Here is a 20,273-nt window from a genome sequence, read left to right as displayed (position 1 = left end):
TCTTTAAATCAACAATTTGGATCAATTTCAACAACTTTTAGTTTTTAGACTTTTTTAATAAATAGCAAAGAAAAAAAAATTAAGGAGAGAAATAAAACTGTCTTTGTACTTTTATTTTTCACCTGAGTGGAAAAAAAAATCAAATCCTTTTCTCCTGCTCTCAATCGGCTTGGCGATAAACTGCTCATGCGATCATCGCCAACAGAGGCACGAAAATAGCAACCAGCCTCTCCGATCCGAAGTGGTTTTGTCAAAGATCCCGCACATTTATTGATCAGTTCTCCGAACGCTAGCGATCGTGTAACACAGTTGGAGAAAGCTCTCGATATAGTTTACATTTTATTACAAAACTTGTTTATTATTCGTCATGGTTTCTGCACCGAAGACTAAAAATCGCATTTGCTGTTTGTGAGTGCTCTTGGATTTCATTTAGAAACGAATATATTTTGTCATTCAACTTTAAAAGACTGCTTTTTATAAAATTGAACTTTGCTTTTGCTACATATTGCAATATCTTGCTCCTAAGATATCCAGGTATGTTTAATTACTTTATTTTTTCTTTATTTAAATGAAACTGTTTTTTATTAATAAGCATAATAATAATATTTACGTAATAGTGTGTTATTGAGCTTCTTCAGATTTATTTGTATTTCGACGTGTACAAATGTTATTTATTTTATGTATATCATTTCATTCCCAAACAATTTTGCTAAAATATTCTTATTGTTGGAAACTAAACTTTCATAGAAATAGTTTACAAAAATGTAGCTTTCATAAATATTTCATGTTTAAAATAATACATATGGTATTTTTTCTAGAGTACCTGGATTATCTTCTTTTTTAAAAACACTGAAAATGATTATTTTGTTCAAAATTATAGGCATACAGAAGGTCCTTTTAGAATAACATCTTGAATATTTTACTTATGAAATACAAAATCAAAAACAAATTAAAAAAAATAAAAAAAAACGCGTTCGTGTAGCTGGCAGCAAAAACCACCTGTTTCGCATGCAAACTTCAAAACGAAACAGGCAGGTTGTCGTTTCGTCACGTTGGGTCATGAAAACACCTGTTAAACAATTATCACGTTATACTATAATCTGGATTGCATTTGCTGCACAATTTATTTTCCAGTAATTTTTGCAGCTGTTATGTATTTTGCAACGTTAAAAAGTGCTTTATCATTATGGGAATAAAATTCTTGTAATTTCTGAATTAGATAACCTATCCTATTTTAACAGGTGACTGCAAAAAGTGTGCAAATGTATGATTAAATAACACTATTTAAAGTACATTTCTGTTGTGAATAGATCTTTTATTTAAAAAAAAATATTTTTTTTTTTTAATATTTCAAAATTTACACTGTTTATTTCCTTGTCTAGAAATTTTATTTAACATAAAAGTGTTACAATGCATGCATCTTGATCTGCTAATGTAAGAAAAATGTTTTGAGACTTAAAGCAATTTTATCGTTTCTTGAGTAGATGCAATATTTCTTTCTTTCTTTTTTCTTTTTTTTTTGATGAAATTGGTAAACGCTTTTGATACGTTAGTTACAATTGTGGGATCTGTTAGCTTTTGTTTTAAACATTGTGACCACATAGAAACAACTAATAACACCTAAAATTTGATAAACAATTCATGTTTTGGAGATTTTTATTTACTTTTTGTTTACCTTTATTCTTGGCTTTTATCTAAAGTAAAATGGAATTGTTGAAAATAATTTTGCTGCTCTTTGTACTCAAGTACATATGTTTTAGCAATTAAATACGGTTTTAATTTTAATGTGTTCAATATTAATGCATTTAAGTGCGCAGAATTTTTTTCTTTTTCCTTTCCTTCCCCTCTTTTAGCAGATGGAGGGAAAGTCTCAAAAATTTTAGCATCTATAATTCATTTATAAAAATAAATAAATAAATAACGCAACCAAATCACTTTGGTGTACAGGCATTTTTTTTTTGCATCAACAAAATTGATTTAAAAATTTTGCATATTTTTGCGCTTCGGAAACCATTTAAAACACTCTCCAGAAGAAGCAGCCCCTCTAACTGATTGCTCATGAACATCTCTTGCATCATGCATGCTCAAATAATCTTCAAAAATGTATTATTGCGATATATTTACTGAAAATATATCTAAAAGAATTTCAACATTGCCAAAACTTCATTATAATAAGAAAAAAGAAATGTAAACAAATAGTTACGAAATTTGAAAATGAGTTATTTTTTATTGTATTTATCTAGATTTTATGCATTAGTGTTAAGAACTTTTTCCTATAGAACAATCAAATGTATTAGTAGCCGCAGCACTCAGTGCTATGTAAAATTGCAAAATATTATCTTTGTTTCTATTTATAAATTAGGAAAATAAACACAGACAATTTCGTAATAAAAACTCTGAACCAATATTTCAAACACACGTGTAGCCTTCGCCTTCTCTGCAATATAGTAAACGTCAAAGTTCAGAAATCACCAAAATGGATTAAAATGTAAAACTGAAACACAATGTAAATGTGTAATTAACTTTTGAGATTTTAAAATGTGATATGCACAAATCATGTTCTTTATTATCTTTTAAGCAAAAACCTTCCATTTTTAACAATCGTTTATTTGAAATATTTTCTTTAGTAATGTTTGAAACACTTACCTTTTTGCATATTTATGTATGATTGTTCTTAGAAGTATTAATGACGTAGGTTGGTTGAAACCTTTGTTTAACGTACTTCGATAAATATTTATAACTATAAACTTCTATCAAAACAAACTCTTTTTTTTTGGCAGTGACTCAATGTATAAAAATTTTTTGTAACATCTGATATCGAAACTAATTGCCACAGAATTTTGCGTGAGTGGAGGGGGAGGAGAGATCCTGACAATCATCACATGGTATTTTCTGCTTGAGATCCACTAAGAAACGTTTTAAGTTTTACTTTTGAAGTGCACGCTTCTATATGAAACATTTAACAACAATTAAATGTCAAACTATCGCAAAACATTTATTCTTATATGAATAACTTTTTAAAGGTTTTTTTACGTAATTTTATGAATACTCTGCAGGACTTCGCTGTTGGTGAATACTTTATGGATTCAAAGTTATATGCTAGATGTTTCAAACTGAGCAATTTTATTTCACAAACTACATAAACGTGCCAAAAAATTTCATTTCAAGAAATTTTTTAGAAACATTTACAACTGAATGAAAACTATTGAGGAAGATTTATTATTACCTGAACAGTTAAAGTTATTTAGAATTAAGCTATACTTGGCAGAAATTTTAGAATTTATAAGGTATTTAAACTTATCTGCTAGAATTTTTCAAGCTGAAAGTTTTTATTCACTTATGACATAGACAAGCAGAAATGTTTCATTTTAATGTCTTATTTGTGAAGCTCCAAAATTTTTCATTGTGGTTGGCAAGTGGGAAATACCGTTGCAAATGTGACAGCTGTTCCTCAAAGTAGCGACATGAAACCGTTAAGAACTAAACTGTCTTTCTTCATACCTTGCAATAATTCTTGGAAAAGAATGGTTTTGAGAGATGCGCCAAAAATGCGGAAATGTCAAAGAAACCGCAAACTAAACATTTGTATAATTGAGGAAGGCAAATGTACCATCTGTTCCACCTTGAACGCAATAATTTTGTAGTGTTTGTCACTTTAACCGAACCAAATTAACAGCAAAAGTGAAAAAGCGAGAAGATTTGCTAGTGAGAAAAAACTGGCAAATTATATTATAATAATAGACTAACAAAAAGTGCAGACTTCTGCTTATTTCTAAGAGGAATGAAAACAACAGACCCGTCAATTAATTGATTCCTGCTCCTGGCTTTCAAAAACTATGTTTTATGTAATACAGGGGTGCCCGTCTAGGAGGGGGGGCATGGCGCAAACTGAGCCATTAAAATTTTTAGGGGGGTTGTTTTGAGGGGCATTTTTCTTATTTAAGGGGGGCTCTCGGTTTAGGGGGAGGATCTTTGTGATATTTAGGGATGGTGCGTTCTTGCTCTGAGAGAGGGTGGGTTCTCCTGCGTAATAGTTGGGCGGTTTTTATTGCTTCCTGATAAAATTTTCATTGAGTAATCACCTACCCACCTCTAACACCTGGAACAATTTGAAATGACCGGTCTAGGAACGATAATACCAATTACTGTTCATGTTAGCAATTACAGTAAACTATGAAGAAAATAGTTGAAGAAAAACGTCTATCAAAGTAAAAATACAAAGAGAGTTAAATGTAACAAATGCTGGTAAAAATGTCGTACGCACATAAAAATTTCGAAAGCATAACTAAAGCTAATTACTTAAGATGACAACTATAAAGTTTCGATAAAAGGAGAACATAAAATAGATTTATCAAGTCCAGACCCACTATTTCACGAAATCACCAGTCTATTGGAAAAAATAAAAGTAATTATTAGAAACAGGTAGTATAAGAAACATAAAACAAGTATCTTGCTCAAACTTCTTAGCATTGAAGCAAACTATCGAAAGTAATAAGGAATAATTAATACATTTGAAAAGCAATTTGTACCCTATTTAAAGTAAATGAAGTTTTCACATATCCTAGGGTTCTTAACCGCAAGGGTGATTCAATGAAGAGTAAGCATTAACAGCAAAAGGACAGAAAAAGGAGAAGAAACTTTGAAATACGTTCTGCACTTTCTCAATTTCACGTATACTGAACTATTTTTAGAATGGCCAAAAAAGAAAAAACAAAAATGTTAGAAAGAAAAAAAGCCTCACATTTTTGAACCTCAAAGCCAGGCTAAAGTAAGTCACGTTATCACTACTTTTCAGGAGGGCGTAAAAACGTTTGGTGCAAACAAAGGTTGGGACTCACGCTCTTATAACATTGCCTAATTAATGGTAAAAAAAATGTTTTCGTTGAATTCCGTTGTTATGACATAGTGCGGTATAGGATTCTACACACAATGCAGTAATGACTGAAAATCACTATTTTTGGACTTACATTAGTCTAACTTTAGGTACAAATTCAAGAATTGGAAGACAGAGAAGTTAAATCAATTCTTTCTTAAGAAGAAAAACAAATTTTAAATTGATCTTTAAAAAAAGGTAACGCTCTAAATATTTGTTTAACTTAAAGATGTCGGCTTTTATGGAGTCTTTTTGGGCAGACCCGTCATTTTGAATTTAATATTTCCAGGGAGGGGGCAGAGGTATTGTACTCAATGAGGGTACATACTCAATGCAAATTTCATTGTAAAACAACAAAAACCACGCCCATTTATATGTAAAAAAAATATTTTTCAAAAGTCGGGGGATGCAAACGACCCCCTCCCCCCCCCCCCCCCGACAGCCCGAATGACAGGCCTGTTGTTGAGGTGGCTGCTGTTGGCCACTTAACCTCGTAGAATGAAAAACCGCTGTTGTCAGATAATAATCTATTCACCCATTGCATGAATTACATATTGTTTTTTGTTTATCTAGGACCATGCACAGGCCAGAAACAGAATTTTCCATCGATTTGAAGAGCCCTCTCCACGCGGCCGACTCTTCGGACACGAGCGGAATCCTTGTCGAGCGCAATCATCCGTCCCCATCCCGGGAGTGGATCTCCCACATCTCCGCATCCTCTCGTCGGAGACACGAAGCCATGCTCCTCAAACAACGCAAAGAGAAACTGCGCAGAAGGCGACAGGTGCGCCGCTTGGAATACCAAAGGCTGAGGAATATGGTGCCGAGCATTGCCGCCAAGCCCCTCGTGTCCAAAGTAAGTTCAGACGCATTTTTTTTCTGTATTTTTGCAAAAAAAAGTTAGTTCTAGAGGGTATTCGGAGAAAAATTGGGATAAATTTGTGGAGGGGAATAGGAACAGCTTCACTTCGGGAATATTGGGAATCTTTAAGCTAAGGACCAATCAAGCCATTCAAATTTGCCACACAGAATTTCGTTTCAGTAGAAATGATGTAATCCGAAACTGTCACTTAACTAACTGTCAAAAGAAATGCTGTTGAGATTTAAATTAACAATCAAAGGAATTGATTAATGTATGTGATTTTATCAAAAATTCAATGTGAGGTTTTTCTGCAAAAATCTGAAGAAAAAAAACGGAAATTATAAACCTTTGTTAAAGTCCGTGATTTATTCATTAACATTTTAACAAAGCAGAAACGTGTCGCATTTTCCTCATAACAAAAAATTTAATCTACTGTTAATGCAGGTATTAAGGCAGGTTTGGTGAGTGAATTTGTATTTTAAGTCAATTCCTATTTAAAATGAGCCTACGAATATACAAAACAAAGAAATCATTTAAAATTGATAAATATAACATAAATGGTATAGAAATAACGACAATAGCCAATTCGGTTGGAAAAATAACAAATGATGGCCCTCTGCACTTGCACAAAGTACCTCTAAAGTATATAAAAAAGCAAAACATATTACAACCTGTTGTAATAGTTACTGGCGATGAAGGTTATCGATTTAGCCTATTACATCAAACCCCGCTGTAAAAGGGAAAATAAATACCCGAATTACAAAACCCTACAGAAAATTATCACATGCAAACATCAACCTGATACCCGAAGAGCATTTTTCACATAACATAGGAATCAAATTGATCTCTATTTATCTTGAGGCTTCATTGTTTCTCTCGTATGACGATTTTTTAAACATAGAAAGCGGCCTTGTTATCTTTGACGGAACAAAGAACCAATCTCTTAAAACATTCTTATCTGCCAAAAAGAAAAAAGAAGCTAAAGGAAAAAAAAAGCATAGCATTTCTAAGAGAATAGAAAAGGCAGACACATCAAAACGCAGTCGCAATATATAAGATGACTTGAAAGCATGAAAAAAAGAGCAAAATCCATTCGCAGTTTCACGCAATATGACAATCGCAGACCTCAAATGTGCCCCAATCTGGGGATATAATCAATTTCGAAGGCCCAGACAATATCTTGAGACGCCAGGTTTTTGCGTAGGCAAACCTGCAGGTGGTTAGCCTCAGGCCACCCCTCGAGACTCCAGGGGACGAATAATCATTCGGAAACCTACCCCCCTCGAAAGAATGAGTTGTCAGAACATTGTTATTATTCAGGTGACGTGTTATCTGATAATGAGGATCTGCTATGGTGGAATTCTTTAATGAGGCTTAAGTTAGTAACTCCAATTGGGTCAGATCTTGTTGGGGGTTTCATTTTTTTTATTTGATTCTCTTGAGTTATGAAGTATTGTTCTGTGGTTGGGGTGTTTACTGAACGGTGACCGTAGGTTTCCGGTTATGCAAGTTGGAAATTTCGTGTGATTACAATGGTGATAAAAAATTTGTTACGAATTTGTAATTTCTTAGGCATCAGCTCATTGTTATTAATAGCTTATGAATTGATTAATTTCAAGCCCAAAAGTGTAATGATATTTATCTACTTCTATTAATTTTTTTATTTGCCAACAGAAATATTTTAATATATTAAACTAAAAGCCACAAATGATTAAGATTTAACTAATATGTTAACGATTCACCATGTGTTTTTAAAAACTCAACACACTACGCAACATTTTCGGTTAAAAATTCGAAAAATAAATTTTAGTGCTAAATCATCGTTTAAAAGTCAAAATATTTATTTAATCTTAAAATTCAGTTTATCTTTGAATATATCTGGCGTCCCTCAAATAATACTACAATTTTAAGGCTGAACAGAAGTGCTCCTTTTCTCTGTGATTCATTTTTAATCAAAATTTGAACACCAAACCATATAATGCTTTAAATAAATAGAGAAATTGTATAGATATCATCAGTTGGTTTCATTTCATGAATTTTATCAATATTATTAGCTAAAATAACCATTATTTGCTTTATTCTTCACCCGTTAACAGTATGAGCACCTCAAATCAAATGAATTAACCATAGATATGGTAGCATTTTTTTCTAAATTAGAAGTAAAGTTTTTGATTCCATGGCAACTAAAAATTTTTTTTCATTGTTTAATCAACAGTAATATGCAAAGATTTTATTCTAAATGTTTCTGCTGCACTTTGAATTAATATTGCTCTTGAAACATCGAAGAATACTAGCGCACTGTGACAGCAACCCACTATGGTAGAATTTTGTGGCTACTTTTGTCCTTTATCTAACATGCCGTGCTTATTCCTCTTTGAAGTTTTAGCTGTGTTGAACACGAACCCAATTTATTTCAACACAAAATAATTAAAAAAATTACGATAAACTGAAAGCGAATATTATTGGTTATGAACATCATTTGCTGATGCCACAAATGCTTGTTGTTAGGTAAAATCATGGAAAGTGTGACATCAACTACAATTAGTATGTCCATCAACGTTGAAATGAAAATAATAATCGTTCACAGCTGGTCTAATTTGCTTTTCTTTTTTCAATCTGATTAAATAACTCTTAATAATTCATCGGGAGCGTTATCATACGATAAAGTAACTCCATAGTAATGGAAATGCTTGCTCTTAGTTAACACGTTAACACTATCAAAATGTGACGTTAACAGCAATGACTACGTTCATCAATGGTAAACTGAAGATAATTATAGTAGACTGGTGGTGTAATTTAGTGCATAAATTTCGAAAACAGTCTGATAAGTTAACTCTCCTCAGAAGCTTTATTCAGGATGAAGTAAGCAGGGCCTTATTAAAGCTTGGTTCTGCTGGTCCTTGATGGGAATCAGTTTAAGGTGCAACAAAATGGGGTACATCTATGTCGGTTTTCCTATTTTTGGAAACAACTACTTAAAAAATGTACAGATTATCTTGTGATTGGGGCACCAATTCAGCTTGATCGGGCTCTGAAAGTAACTCGACAGATCTTTATACGACCCCAATGTACCTCGAAGAATTCAATTAACCCCACATAGCATTCCGACCCATCGATTAACCGGCAATTAAGTTTCGAGTTATTGTTGATTTCGGCATCAGTTTTATAGCAGAAACACTTAGTTACCCTTTATATTCCCTTTTGATACCTATTGAAGAAGATATTAGGTACCTTTTATAGGCTAGCTGCTTAAGCGAAAAGTAATCAAAGAGTAATAAACGCACAGACAGAATACGTTCTTATTGATTACCTCGTGATGATTGCGTTATGCGCATGTCTTAATCTTCTTCATCTAAATGGCATGTCATCACGAAGAGTAAGCCATTACATGGAATAATTGCTCGCTAATGTTCTCCGATGGAAGATTTTTTGATTCGTTATTTTTTTCCAACCTGTTGCATTAATGATACATAAAAGAAAAATCAACTGAATGGAAAACAATGATTATGATATTATTTTCCTGATTGCAGCTGATGAAATCTCATTCGATTCAGACTTTTTATGGCAGCTTTAGTGGTACCGCGAATGATAGTTCTTACATCGAGCAAGAAGTGGTACCTTCATGTTACCATTGTTCGTGATAGATTAGAAAAGATAATTACTAGTGCTCAATAATTATTTCAAAATTGCTGCCGAATCACCGTGTCCTAGATATTAGACCAGATCTTAAGATCTTAAGAATGTCTGAAGAAATTGTTTGTCAGGTTGTTTTGATACGTTGTTTCTCTTTGAAGGAACAATCAGAAATATTTTATCTATTTGTTACTATCTAAAATTCTTGATTAAGTCATTTAGGCGTATGAGTCGTGTTTAAGCCATTATAGTCTGATTATTTTTTCTACCTACGCTTAAAACGATTTAATCATAACATGACGATTGGAACGAAAACGTTCTATGAAACAAAAATCAAATCCAGCAACTGTTTAGTTTCTATTTACACCTTTCTAGGTTTGTCTTAAAACTATTTTTAAGTTTCATAACCTTTTATAATTTGAAGGCTTTATTGCAGTGTTTTATTGAAGCTCAACTTGCTCAGTAAAAGTTATTTTGCATTTTGATTTAACCATAACTGGTCGTAGTGCAACTTGTGCAAATGATATTAAAAGTGTCAGGTTTTTCTCTTCGCTTAAAACTCTAAAAATCTTTAATACCGGCAATTCACTTGAAATATTATGGGGAAAAAAAAGAAAAACTCTGAACTCTGCCTAGGTTATATTGATCGTACAAATGAATTTACCCAATGAAAATTGTCCAATAAAACTAGTTTGTTGAAATTTGATTAGTCTTTGAGATTAAACACTTCAGGGTCACAGAAATCTTTGCACAAGTCAGAAGAATGCGCAAAAACTCGGTACAATTTTAACTTTCTTCATTTCTTACAGGTAACCGTTATTGAAGAAGCCATCAGATACATCGACTACTTACACGGAGCTTTGTTGACTAGGTTGAGAACAAAAGGACTGCCTAACTGTTTACGAGGTATGTTTCAACTTATTTCCTTAAAAAAGCCACGAGGATTTTTCTCCCATCATAAATTACGCAAAAATACTTGTTTTTCAAAGCTGCGTAATTTCTTACGTTATTTATGATGAAAATTGAAGTACATAGCAGCAAAGGGATGTATGTGAGAAAATTAAAAATTAGGAGAATAGAAGAAAATTAGGAGAAACTTTTCTGTTTTCAAACAAGATCTGGTACAAATAGTTCTGGTAGAAGCTGCTATTCAGCATGAATTGGAAAAACTTTAGAATGCCTACTTATGTCCATTTGGTTCTCTCACTATTTAAATTAATCTTTTCAATTCGTTTTCTAAATTTACGTAATAATCGGACGTGAAATAACGCTTATCTTAGTGCGATATATATAATCTTTTTTCTAGTAAATAAACTTAGTATGTGTTTTACATCTTCATATCTTCATTCCTTTAAATTTCTTATTACCAAAGCAAGCAAATCTTTTTTTTTTCGGCGGTGTGAATTAATAATATGATAAATTAACTCTGAATTATCTTCCAAAAGCGTTTTTTTTTTTAATGAAGAAGTAACTCAACTATTCTTTTTTACACGATCCAAATTTGGTGGCCCTTTAACGTAAATTTCGTTCTTGGAAATGTTTCACAACACACAGAAAAAGAAATACTTAAGATGAAATTAAATAGATGTCTATATCTTCATAGAGTTATGTCAAATTTCAAAAGTTATTTCGCAATATTAATATTATCTAAAAGGAAATTACATTTACAATGCAACTTAAAATGCCACCCCCTATGGAGTTCCAATAGAAGCAGATGCAACCCCGCGACCCATATAGACCGACTGTTAGTAAAGTATAGTAACAAAACTCGGCAATCCAGGAAATAAAAAACTATGCAAATGGCACTTTTTTTTTCAAAAAAAAAAAAAGAAAAAAGAACGATCAACAAAAAGTCTTCCCCGAATTCCATCTACATTTCTTCTCCTGACTTTCTCTTCAGGCATCCATCCCCTTTCCACCCCTCTTCTCGGTTTGCACCTCTTCTGCAGAAAAAACTGAGATGTGGGTGAAAGAATTCCAAGAGCAGGTGTTAACGATGCTTAAAAGGACTGATCTTTTAAACTCTTCAATATGTTCATTGCTGAAGAATAGAAAGAAGTTCTTGTATATACTGCCGCTTGGAGTTTACCTACCGCACAAAAAGGGGGTCGTCACAAGGGTTTGATGAAGGCGTCAGTCTTCTATTCCCCCTTTTTAGAAGTTTTCTTACCGGCCCCCTGGCATTGCCTACTGTAATGTTCCCCCAATTTTGCGCCAGGTGTACATACCATAGTTTCGATCGATCCATAACGTGGGCTACTTATCTCGTCAGGTGGGAACTGTAATTGGCTGCGTTTCGCTTTTCCTTGGCGACGACTTGAGAAAGATTATTTTAAGCAATTAATATTATTTCAATTTTTTTCATTTTCATTTATTTAATTGAAAGACATATGCTAGCACAAAGCGCAGTTAAAAGTAACATTTTCTTTTTCATTTTTTTTTTTTAATTTTTAAAAGAAACATTCAAATAAAATACACATTCGTCCCACCAGAGTGTATTTTTCTGATGAGAGTATTTTAAAGAATAAGAAATGACATTTATGTACCCAATAAAAAAGCATTCCCGTGTTCTTATATGCATCAAAACTGAAATCGAAACAGGAAAATACATGAACCTATTTCTCCCTTACCCTGCTCTCTAGCTTCTAACAAAACGAAATCCGTAAAAAATATTCTATTTGCTAAATTAATAAACTCCCGTCACCACAACATTATGCAATCCAGAAATTCTTCCTTAAATCAAAATATTTTCGGTTTTTAACGTGATTGAATAAATGAAATTCTTCTATGGTTAAATTAAAATCTTCCGTTTTTGTCGCGTTGGTGATGCAATATTTTCTTTTAAAATTATTTTATTAAATCAAAAGTATTTCCTCAGTCCTAAACTTTCTAGCTCCAAGAAAACATCCTGTTAGTCCTCTTTTTTTTTCTGTAATTTCTTTGTTTCTTTTAATTTCTTTTTTGCAGTAGCAAAACGTGTAGCAAATTTTGAACTAAGTTAAAAAATAATAGTAAAAAAAAGTTATTAAACTAAAATATTTTCTGGGTCTAAAAATGTTGACCATTAAATGTTTTCGGGGAATAAAAATGTTGAGCACAAAATGTTTTCTGGACCAAAAAATGTTGAGCACTAAATATTTTCTGGGCTCAAAAAATGTTGAGCACTAAATATTTTCTGGGCTCAAAAAACGTTGAGCACGAAAATTCTTGTAAATTGTCGTGAAAATTTCTTGTTAATGTACTCAAATATACAGCCAAACTCCAGAAATTTTTTGTGTGTGAAAAATGTAAGTCCTTTTTTTCCCTTTTCATTTCTTTCTTTATTTTTCATTTGATTAGCAAAGCATTTAGCGTATTTTCAACTAGCTAGTCGCCAAATGTCTCGAAGCCAAGCAAAGCATTAAACTCGCCTACTTAGGTTTTTTTCTCCTTATCTCCGGCAACCCCTGCAGGTATTTCAGGTGCTTCGATGCATAGCCGAGAAGGCCGTGAGAAAAATTCCCCAGTCCGGCTAGCAGATGGGACGGAGGAAAGGCTGGCAGGTAGCTTAGCCAACACCTGGACGCGTTTTGTGTAAATGAGCGATTTGCGAAGCTACTTGTGCCAAATGGCGACGTTGCGCAAGCTGCCGGCGATATGAACAAAAACGCGTTGAGAGCTCTTTACAGGTGCCACCTGTGAGGTATGGTTAGATTCTGCGGCTGGGATTGAATTAGCTAAGTGCTACACTTGGGAAAGTGATGGAACTGATTGATGTCTGAAGGAGAAAAAAAAAGGAAGATCATTGATCAATCAATATTCAATATTTTATACTTAATCCAACATGCAAGATTCCATCATTTATTTATTTATTTATTTATTTTTTTAAATTTTGAGAAGAGATATTACATTTAATAGTTTATACAGTCGCGGTAGTTAGTAGCTTAGTGACAGTTTAAGATGAAACGTAATAGCGTCAGTTCCCTTTCAAATTTTATTTTGAAGATTTAACTTTTAAAAAGCAAATTATGGCTACTGCGAAATTTCGACTTCGCTATAAACGGACACGACTGTATATCAAAAAAAAAAAAAATCATAATTAACCAATTTATTTCCTTATCACCAATGACTCCTAGAAATTACAACCTGGGTAAACAAAATAATGCTTCCTAGTAACTACAGCCTGACTAACTCCTACCACTATAACAAGAAAGAAGCTAAAATAAAAACGAAAATCAGAGATAGTTTGCAGTTAAAATCATATCATAATAATCTTCAAAACATTAAAGTAGTAATATAGAATGATCATAATTCAGATCATAACATCAATTAACTACAATACAATCAATAATTTTCAACTTTATACCATAACATTGTTAGTTCTCTTCGTCGGTACTCTCTGGGTATTTTCTTAAACTAGTTGTTATGATTGATTTGAAAATTAAGCAGTCGATTCGATTATCTTCAGCCATAAGACTTAATCTCAAATTAGAATAAATATTATTTTCAATAACCCTGTATTTTTGACGAAGAATTGTCTTATAAGTTTAAGTTTTGATTCCTTAAAAGTACATTAAGACGAAACAAAAAACTTAGCTTGATCATAACACGAGAAAGGATTCTGTTTTATCCGTAACTCTTCTTTTTAAATGCCAGTTGTTGCAATATTTGTGAGATCAGTGGTGGTAAGGGGATCCTCATCGAAGCTAATGATACGGTTGATATCTTGTAGGGAGCAATATTATAACAAGGTTTTGTCGTGAGTAGCTTTCAGATGATTAACTCCGCTTCTACTCTTAAACTAATGTTATGAGTCATGACTAGTGAAAATGTTTAAATTATGATTTTTGCATAAATTTTCAGTTAACTACACAATTTCAAATCAGCTCAAATTTTTTTTACGGAAGTTATTGACGCTTTACAACTTGTTATAAAAATGACTCAAGTGAACGGTAAGGAATAAAAATGTAGATAAAGATTGAACTAGTTCCCGATTATGCAATATTGCGTAAATATATGATGTTACAAAAAATTCGTTCATTTTCATAAAATTTTCGATAATAAAATAAAACGAAATTTTTACATTCGCACTGAAAATTATATCGAAGGATTGATCGGAAAACCTATCTGAAATTATTTATTATCATTGTTCAATAATATAATTCGTGTGCCAAGTTTTGAATGATTTCTAATACGATAATGGTTGTTATTATTAAGTCTAGCTGTCACATTTGTTAGTTTATGAAGCGAATTTTGAGTGGCACCACTAAATATTCATTAAAGTTCACACCCAGTGAGGGCGCGACAATCGCGCATGCCCAGTCCATCAATCTGACACATCAATCAGTGGGAAGGAGAGGGATATTTTTAATTGATTAAGCATAGAATTTCTTCATTGGTCTTTGTAGACGCCTCGCCCAACCTCGAGGACCCAACCAAAGTGGATGAAGCTAATATCCACAAGCGGATATCTAACTCCACCCTTTCTCGATGATGATAAAGACAGAAGAAGAAGATGCGTTTGAAACCTACCTGGTTGAGCCTTTTAAATTGCCCATATATCGATTAATCGTTGTTGATTGATCTGTCCATCGGGTGATGTCTCAATGGTAAGTGGCGCGAGGCACAAGATTCTGACCACCCATTCAGAAGATGGAAAACCACATGTTGGCGATCTAATTTCCTGCTTGTTGGCCCGAGTACCCGTGATAAAGTTTTGGCGATTATGAACAAGATACGTTAAGGAAATCCGTAAAAAATCAATATGAATCTTTGTGAGGTCCTTTCATTCCATGGCCTGCCATTGTAATTGGTGTTGAGGCGGTGGCTTAGAAACCGTACCACACCTGTAAAGAAAATTTTTAATTTCATGCTGTACCAGCATAAGTGGTTGAGGTTGATTACGAATAATTGCAAATTTGCATGTCCCGTTGTAAATCAAGTTTACGCTAAGTGTTTTATTGCCTGGATTCATGTAATAGCACTTGAGAGTCGCATACTGGAGCCGTTTCATGACTTCTGAAACCTGTGATCTCAAATTTGTTATTAAAGTAATAACATTTTCCCTTCATAAATATTTTATATTTTTGAAAAGCTGAGTGAACAATTATATTATTAGGTGAGCTTATGATTAGTTTCTCATAAAAAATAATTGGGAAAGTAAAACATTACGTTTCTTTTTAAATGAAATCATGTTTTTCGACTTATTATAATCTATCTTTCTGTGTTACAGGCAAAAATCATTTGATGTAACTTGTTTTTGAAATATGTAATTTAAAAAAAGATTTGCTTTAATTAAATGGTTAAGTTTTTCATCTGTAAGCATTGCATTTCCGAGCATGTTTGTACTTTTTTCTCATTAAAAAAAGATAAAGTAATAAAACCTAAAAAAGGTCTTATGTTAAACCTAATTCCATTCTAGGCACATTTAAAATTTCCATTCAGGTATCACAGTAACTGGCGTACGGAATGAAATTCTGTTGTATCCGTATGGTCAAAACCATAGTGCTTTTTATTATGTTTATTAAATTTTATTTACATCAAAAGATCAAATCCTGAATGGGAAAATCTTCTATTAAAAATCAGGCTCAATAATAATGGTTTCCTGAGAGTACTTGAATTTCGTTCGCTTTTGGGAAATCTTACAAATTGAGTGCATGCCCAAATCTACCGTGCACAGGTGCATGAAAGCCTAAGTAACTGTTTACATTTGGAAAAAGTTGCACACATGATCACGTGGTACTTGTAAGCCAATCGACTTTACGCTTTATTTATTGCTGGTCTCCAGATCAATTTTCTTTCAGTAAACCCACCTAAAAAGGTCCACAACTGCGGTAAATTGTCAATAGAGGGCATTGAGGTGGGAGGGGAGGGAGTAAGAAGGTTGCTGCCAGCCAGGTAAGTGGTTTAACACGAGAAACGAGATTAACCATTTAATAGCGCAATGTGGGGGGAGATCTCCTGGTGTTGTATCAACTTCGAAATCCATCAACTACCATTCTCAAGTTCCCCGGGCTTTCTGATGGGGGGGGGGGGGCTGATTGTATGGAGGAAAGTTTCTTTCAGAGGTCACTTTCAAACGATACAGCCAGGTGTGACGATTTCCAACATAAAAGCTTCCAGTGGAAAAAGGTTGTTTCTTTTTAAACTATAAAGTGTTTCTTTGCCTGTTTGTTAGGATTATATTTAGCGGGCAGCTGCGAATCATTGGTCTTGGTGGACGTGTGGAGACACGTTTTTGTCAAATCGCGGGGAGAGGGGCATTGTGTGTTTATGTACTGTTACTTGAAATTGTGGTGTACCATAGCGTCCCATCTACGATAAGTCACAAATTGTGTATAACTATATTTTTCATTGCTTATCTTTACGCTTTTCGATTAATGGCAAAGGGCGTTATCGAGCGTGGTTGGAAATATCTTGACAAGGGCTATCAGGATTCTATTGTTGACATGTTATTTGCTTTTGAGAAATTATGCAATGCTTTTCTTTTTTGCTGAATGGAATATCGTCGAGGTATTGTCATTTGAAAACATTTTGGGTCATTTTTGAAACGGAATCCACTCAAGCAGTTATCGCTGTGACATAAATTGGTTAGATGATTTATTCTGTTTCTTTTATTTCCGAGTTTACTTGCTTAAAACGCTTAACCCTCTACACTCTACATTTTTTTCCCTTATTTGAAAGTCATTTTAGACTTCCAATATTCTAATTTCCACAATCTCTTCAACGTAAACTCAATTTGTAGAAATGATGATATGGATTCGAACCTTCTCTTGTCTTGCATGAGCATGGTACATGATTCACTTCTAGTTATACTACTTTGAGAAAATATGACTTAACATAAACTTAACATTCCGTTATACCGATTTGGAGTTATGAAGTACATTTTGTCAGCTTTTTTCAATGTTAAAAGAAAAGTTACTTAAATGAGTTGACATGAAAACGTTCAGTAGCAGTATGACATAAATTCGAAACATAGTAATGGTCAACTATGGATAAACCAATTTTAATGGTTCAGGTTGAGCCATGATCAGGTCTAGATGAGGCTTTCAGGGGCGCCCCGATGGGAGGTCACTGTTGACCTTCCAAAAATTTCCTTGATCGCCAAGTTTTGTCTGACGATTCGGAAAAATCATCATCATTCGGGAAAATTATCGTTTGGCAAAATTTGTAGTTCCATTCGGCAACTTGAGAATTTCCACCCTCCTAAAAATATAAGTACTATTCTAAATCTTCAGCTTTTAGAAAATTCATTTCCTTATTAGGTGTGATCTTGTAAGTTGTTTTTCTATGGAAAACTTCTCCAATGTACGCGTCAAAATGTTCTTTACTTAGGTGGTCCTTTAAACTCATCGCTAGGAAATCTTTCAAAAGAAATTACAAATCACCCCAGAGCATTTTCTTTCTCTTCTCACATTACCCATGGAAAAAATAGTGGAAAAAAAATGAACCGTGACGATTCGGAATCGTGAATCCTTCTATCAGGGGTGGTCCACGCACCCGGCTCTCTCACGTTGACAGGTAGCGTTTTTTTGAAAAGGGGGTCGGCGTGTAAATCAATCAGTTGCAAGTATCGATTTTTTTCTGCCCCATAAGCGCACGCACACCTGTTAGTATGTACCCCAATTGTACCCCAACCTAATGCTTTGTAATCCTGTTATAATAGTCTTTGTTACTCTGGTGATGTTAGCTATGTAATTGTAATTTATAATTTCTTTTTCGAATACATAGTCAACTTATATGACACTTTCCACTGTATTTTAGAGTATTATTTGAATATTTTTAAAGGTATTGTTTCTCTTTTTCTTAATGTTCAGGGCTGTTATTGAGCAATCACGATTGCTTATTGTTCTCACTTGACTGTTTTTGGCGTCCTATCATTTTATTTTCCCACCGCCACACTCCGCACCATTACCGTCGACCGCCTCCTCACGATGCTGCTCCTATAGCGAAAGCCGTCTCCAGGTTGCATCCATGTCCTACACACACGCGCGCATACGTACACAACTACACACACACAAACACACACACACATACACACACGCATACATACAGACATTTACACATACACACAAAAACATAAACACACATACACACAACTACCCACACATTCATGCCTGCACATAGACACAAACACATATGCCTGCACACAGACACATATGCCTGCACACAGACACAAACACATACGCCTACACACACATACACATACCCCCCCCCATACACATTCATACACACAACTACCCACACACTTATGCCTGCACACAAACACAAACACACACTCGTGATTGCGAAAAAACATAATTTGAATTCAAGATGTCAAAATTCAAACTAATTTTTTTTTAAATATTGTTTCAGTTGACTTAAGATCATTGAATTCTTTGTTAGATTTCCATTTCCCACTGGAAATGATTTTTGTTTAAAATCAACTTTAAATGTCCCAGGATCAACATTAACAAGCTAGAACTTCAGCAGATTAGCACATATTTTGTTCAAATCGTTTTGATAAAAGTAAAGGAAAAAACCAACTCATGCATGGTTTCTTGGTGCTTTTTTCAAGAAAAATGCTGCTTCTCGTAAATAACGTGTTAATTTGAGAGTATGACTGAACTGTAACATTAACAGCAAAGATTTGAAAAGATCTACCAAGTCATGTACATAAGTTAAATATACTGTTCATTGGCTAATTGACGGGCTATAATTTCTTTTATCTCATAAAATAACTTGTTTTAAAAAGGTCTCATTTCATTTTGAAGCATTTTAGACATAAATATAACATAATACATCTTTTACTCCTCTTTCTTTCTTCCTTTCTTTTTCTTTTTTTTTTTCAAAGGAAACGGAATTGTCAGTGCAGTATTATGACTTTAATATTCGCTTATAATTTTCACTCGAAATCGGAACATGAACGCCGTGAAATATGCAAAAATTTTGTTGATGAAGCTTTTGATAGGTATAGGAACGTTTATGACACTTTGGTGGAAATTGAATCTTGCGTGCCCTGTGCTATTGTAATGGAAACCATCTTTATCAGATTTTAAAATTGAAGGTTTCGTAGACTTATCGCTTTCACAGGTGAACGGTTGTTTTAAACATACAAAATTCAAGTCAAGTGTAAGCTTTTCCAAGAGCAGTAGTGTTTTTTTCTTTTTTTCCTTTTGGGATATTGTTTAAAGCTAGAAATAGGTTCGTTGTGCCTTTTAAAATATTTTTTTCTTTTGAACAGTAATGTTCTTTCGTTTTAATAAAGTGACACGGGGTACGATTTAAAATAACCACTGGCAACTTTCACAAGCAAAAAAGATGTAAACATCAAAAAGTTATTTAGGCATTTGAAAGAACACAGCCTGAATTACGATGGTAATTTCGTCCGTATGTTCTCAGATTCTTACATCTAGTAATGTATACTCATTTTCCCGAGGACATACCAATTAGTCAACCTCACCTGAGACCACCAGTGGAGTTGGGCAAATAGGAAACCCTATCTGCCGTTGAGAACTTTAATTTCTACGCGTAGGTTGGTTGTTAAAAGAAAAAAAAAAAAACTACCACACCCTTGTCTTTGTTTCTCTATTTCCATTTCTGTGATCTTTGAAACACTGTAGACAAGATTCCTTTTATTATTTTTTTTTTTTCAGTTATTGTTATTTTATGTTGAAATGTGTGGTCTGTGCGCTCTGCAGGATACTGTGTGTCATGCATTGTTAAGTGCGGTTGTTTAGAAAATTTGTAATTACAGTTTTTTTCCATTAGGGACATTGCAGTCTGATAATAGTTGAAACAGATTGTTAGTATGGGCTGAAGTTTGATGTAAAATGCTAATCATTACAGTTGTCCACTTGGGTGGCTTTTCGGGAAATGATTTTTAGAGAATTAAATAACTTTGCTTAAGTTTCTGTAAGATAAATGAAAGCTTAGCTTTTGGTTATA

At 33.6% G+C, this 20,273-nt stretch overlaps 1 protein-coding gene across 1 annotated transcript in view; it reads left to right on the top strand.

Annotated features, from left to right (window-relative positions):
- The first annotated feature begins 247 nt into the window (after nt 1-247).
- The window catches only part of LOC129227418 (uncharacterized), a 32,866-nt gene continuing 12,840 nt past the window's right edge, over nt 248-20,273 (top strand). The window contains exons 1-3 of the mRNA XM_054861972.1: nt 248-534; nt 5,447-5,729; nt 10,178-10,274. Of these exons, the coding sequence (XP_054717947.1) occupies nt 5,451-5,729; nt 10,178-10,274 (376 nt within the window). The 5' untranslated portion in view covers nt 248-534; nt 5,447-5,450. The remainder of the gene's footprint in view (nt 535-5,446; nt 5,730-10,177; nt 10,275-20,273) is intronic.

Source organism: Uloborus diversus, chromosome 8 (genome assembly GCF_026930045.1).
Source record: "Uloborus diversus isolate 005 chromosome 8, Udiv.v.3.1, whole genome shotgun sequence".
NCBI classification, from domain to species: Eukaryota; Metazoa; Arthropoda; class Arachnida; order Araneae; family Uloboridae; genus Uloborus; species Uloborus diversus.
Note: the sequence above shows the minus strand (reverse complement) of the source record. Positions and strands in the feature narration are given on the sequence as shown.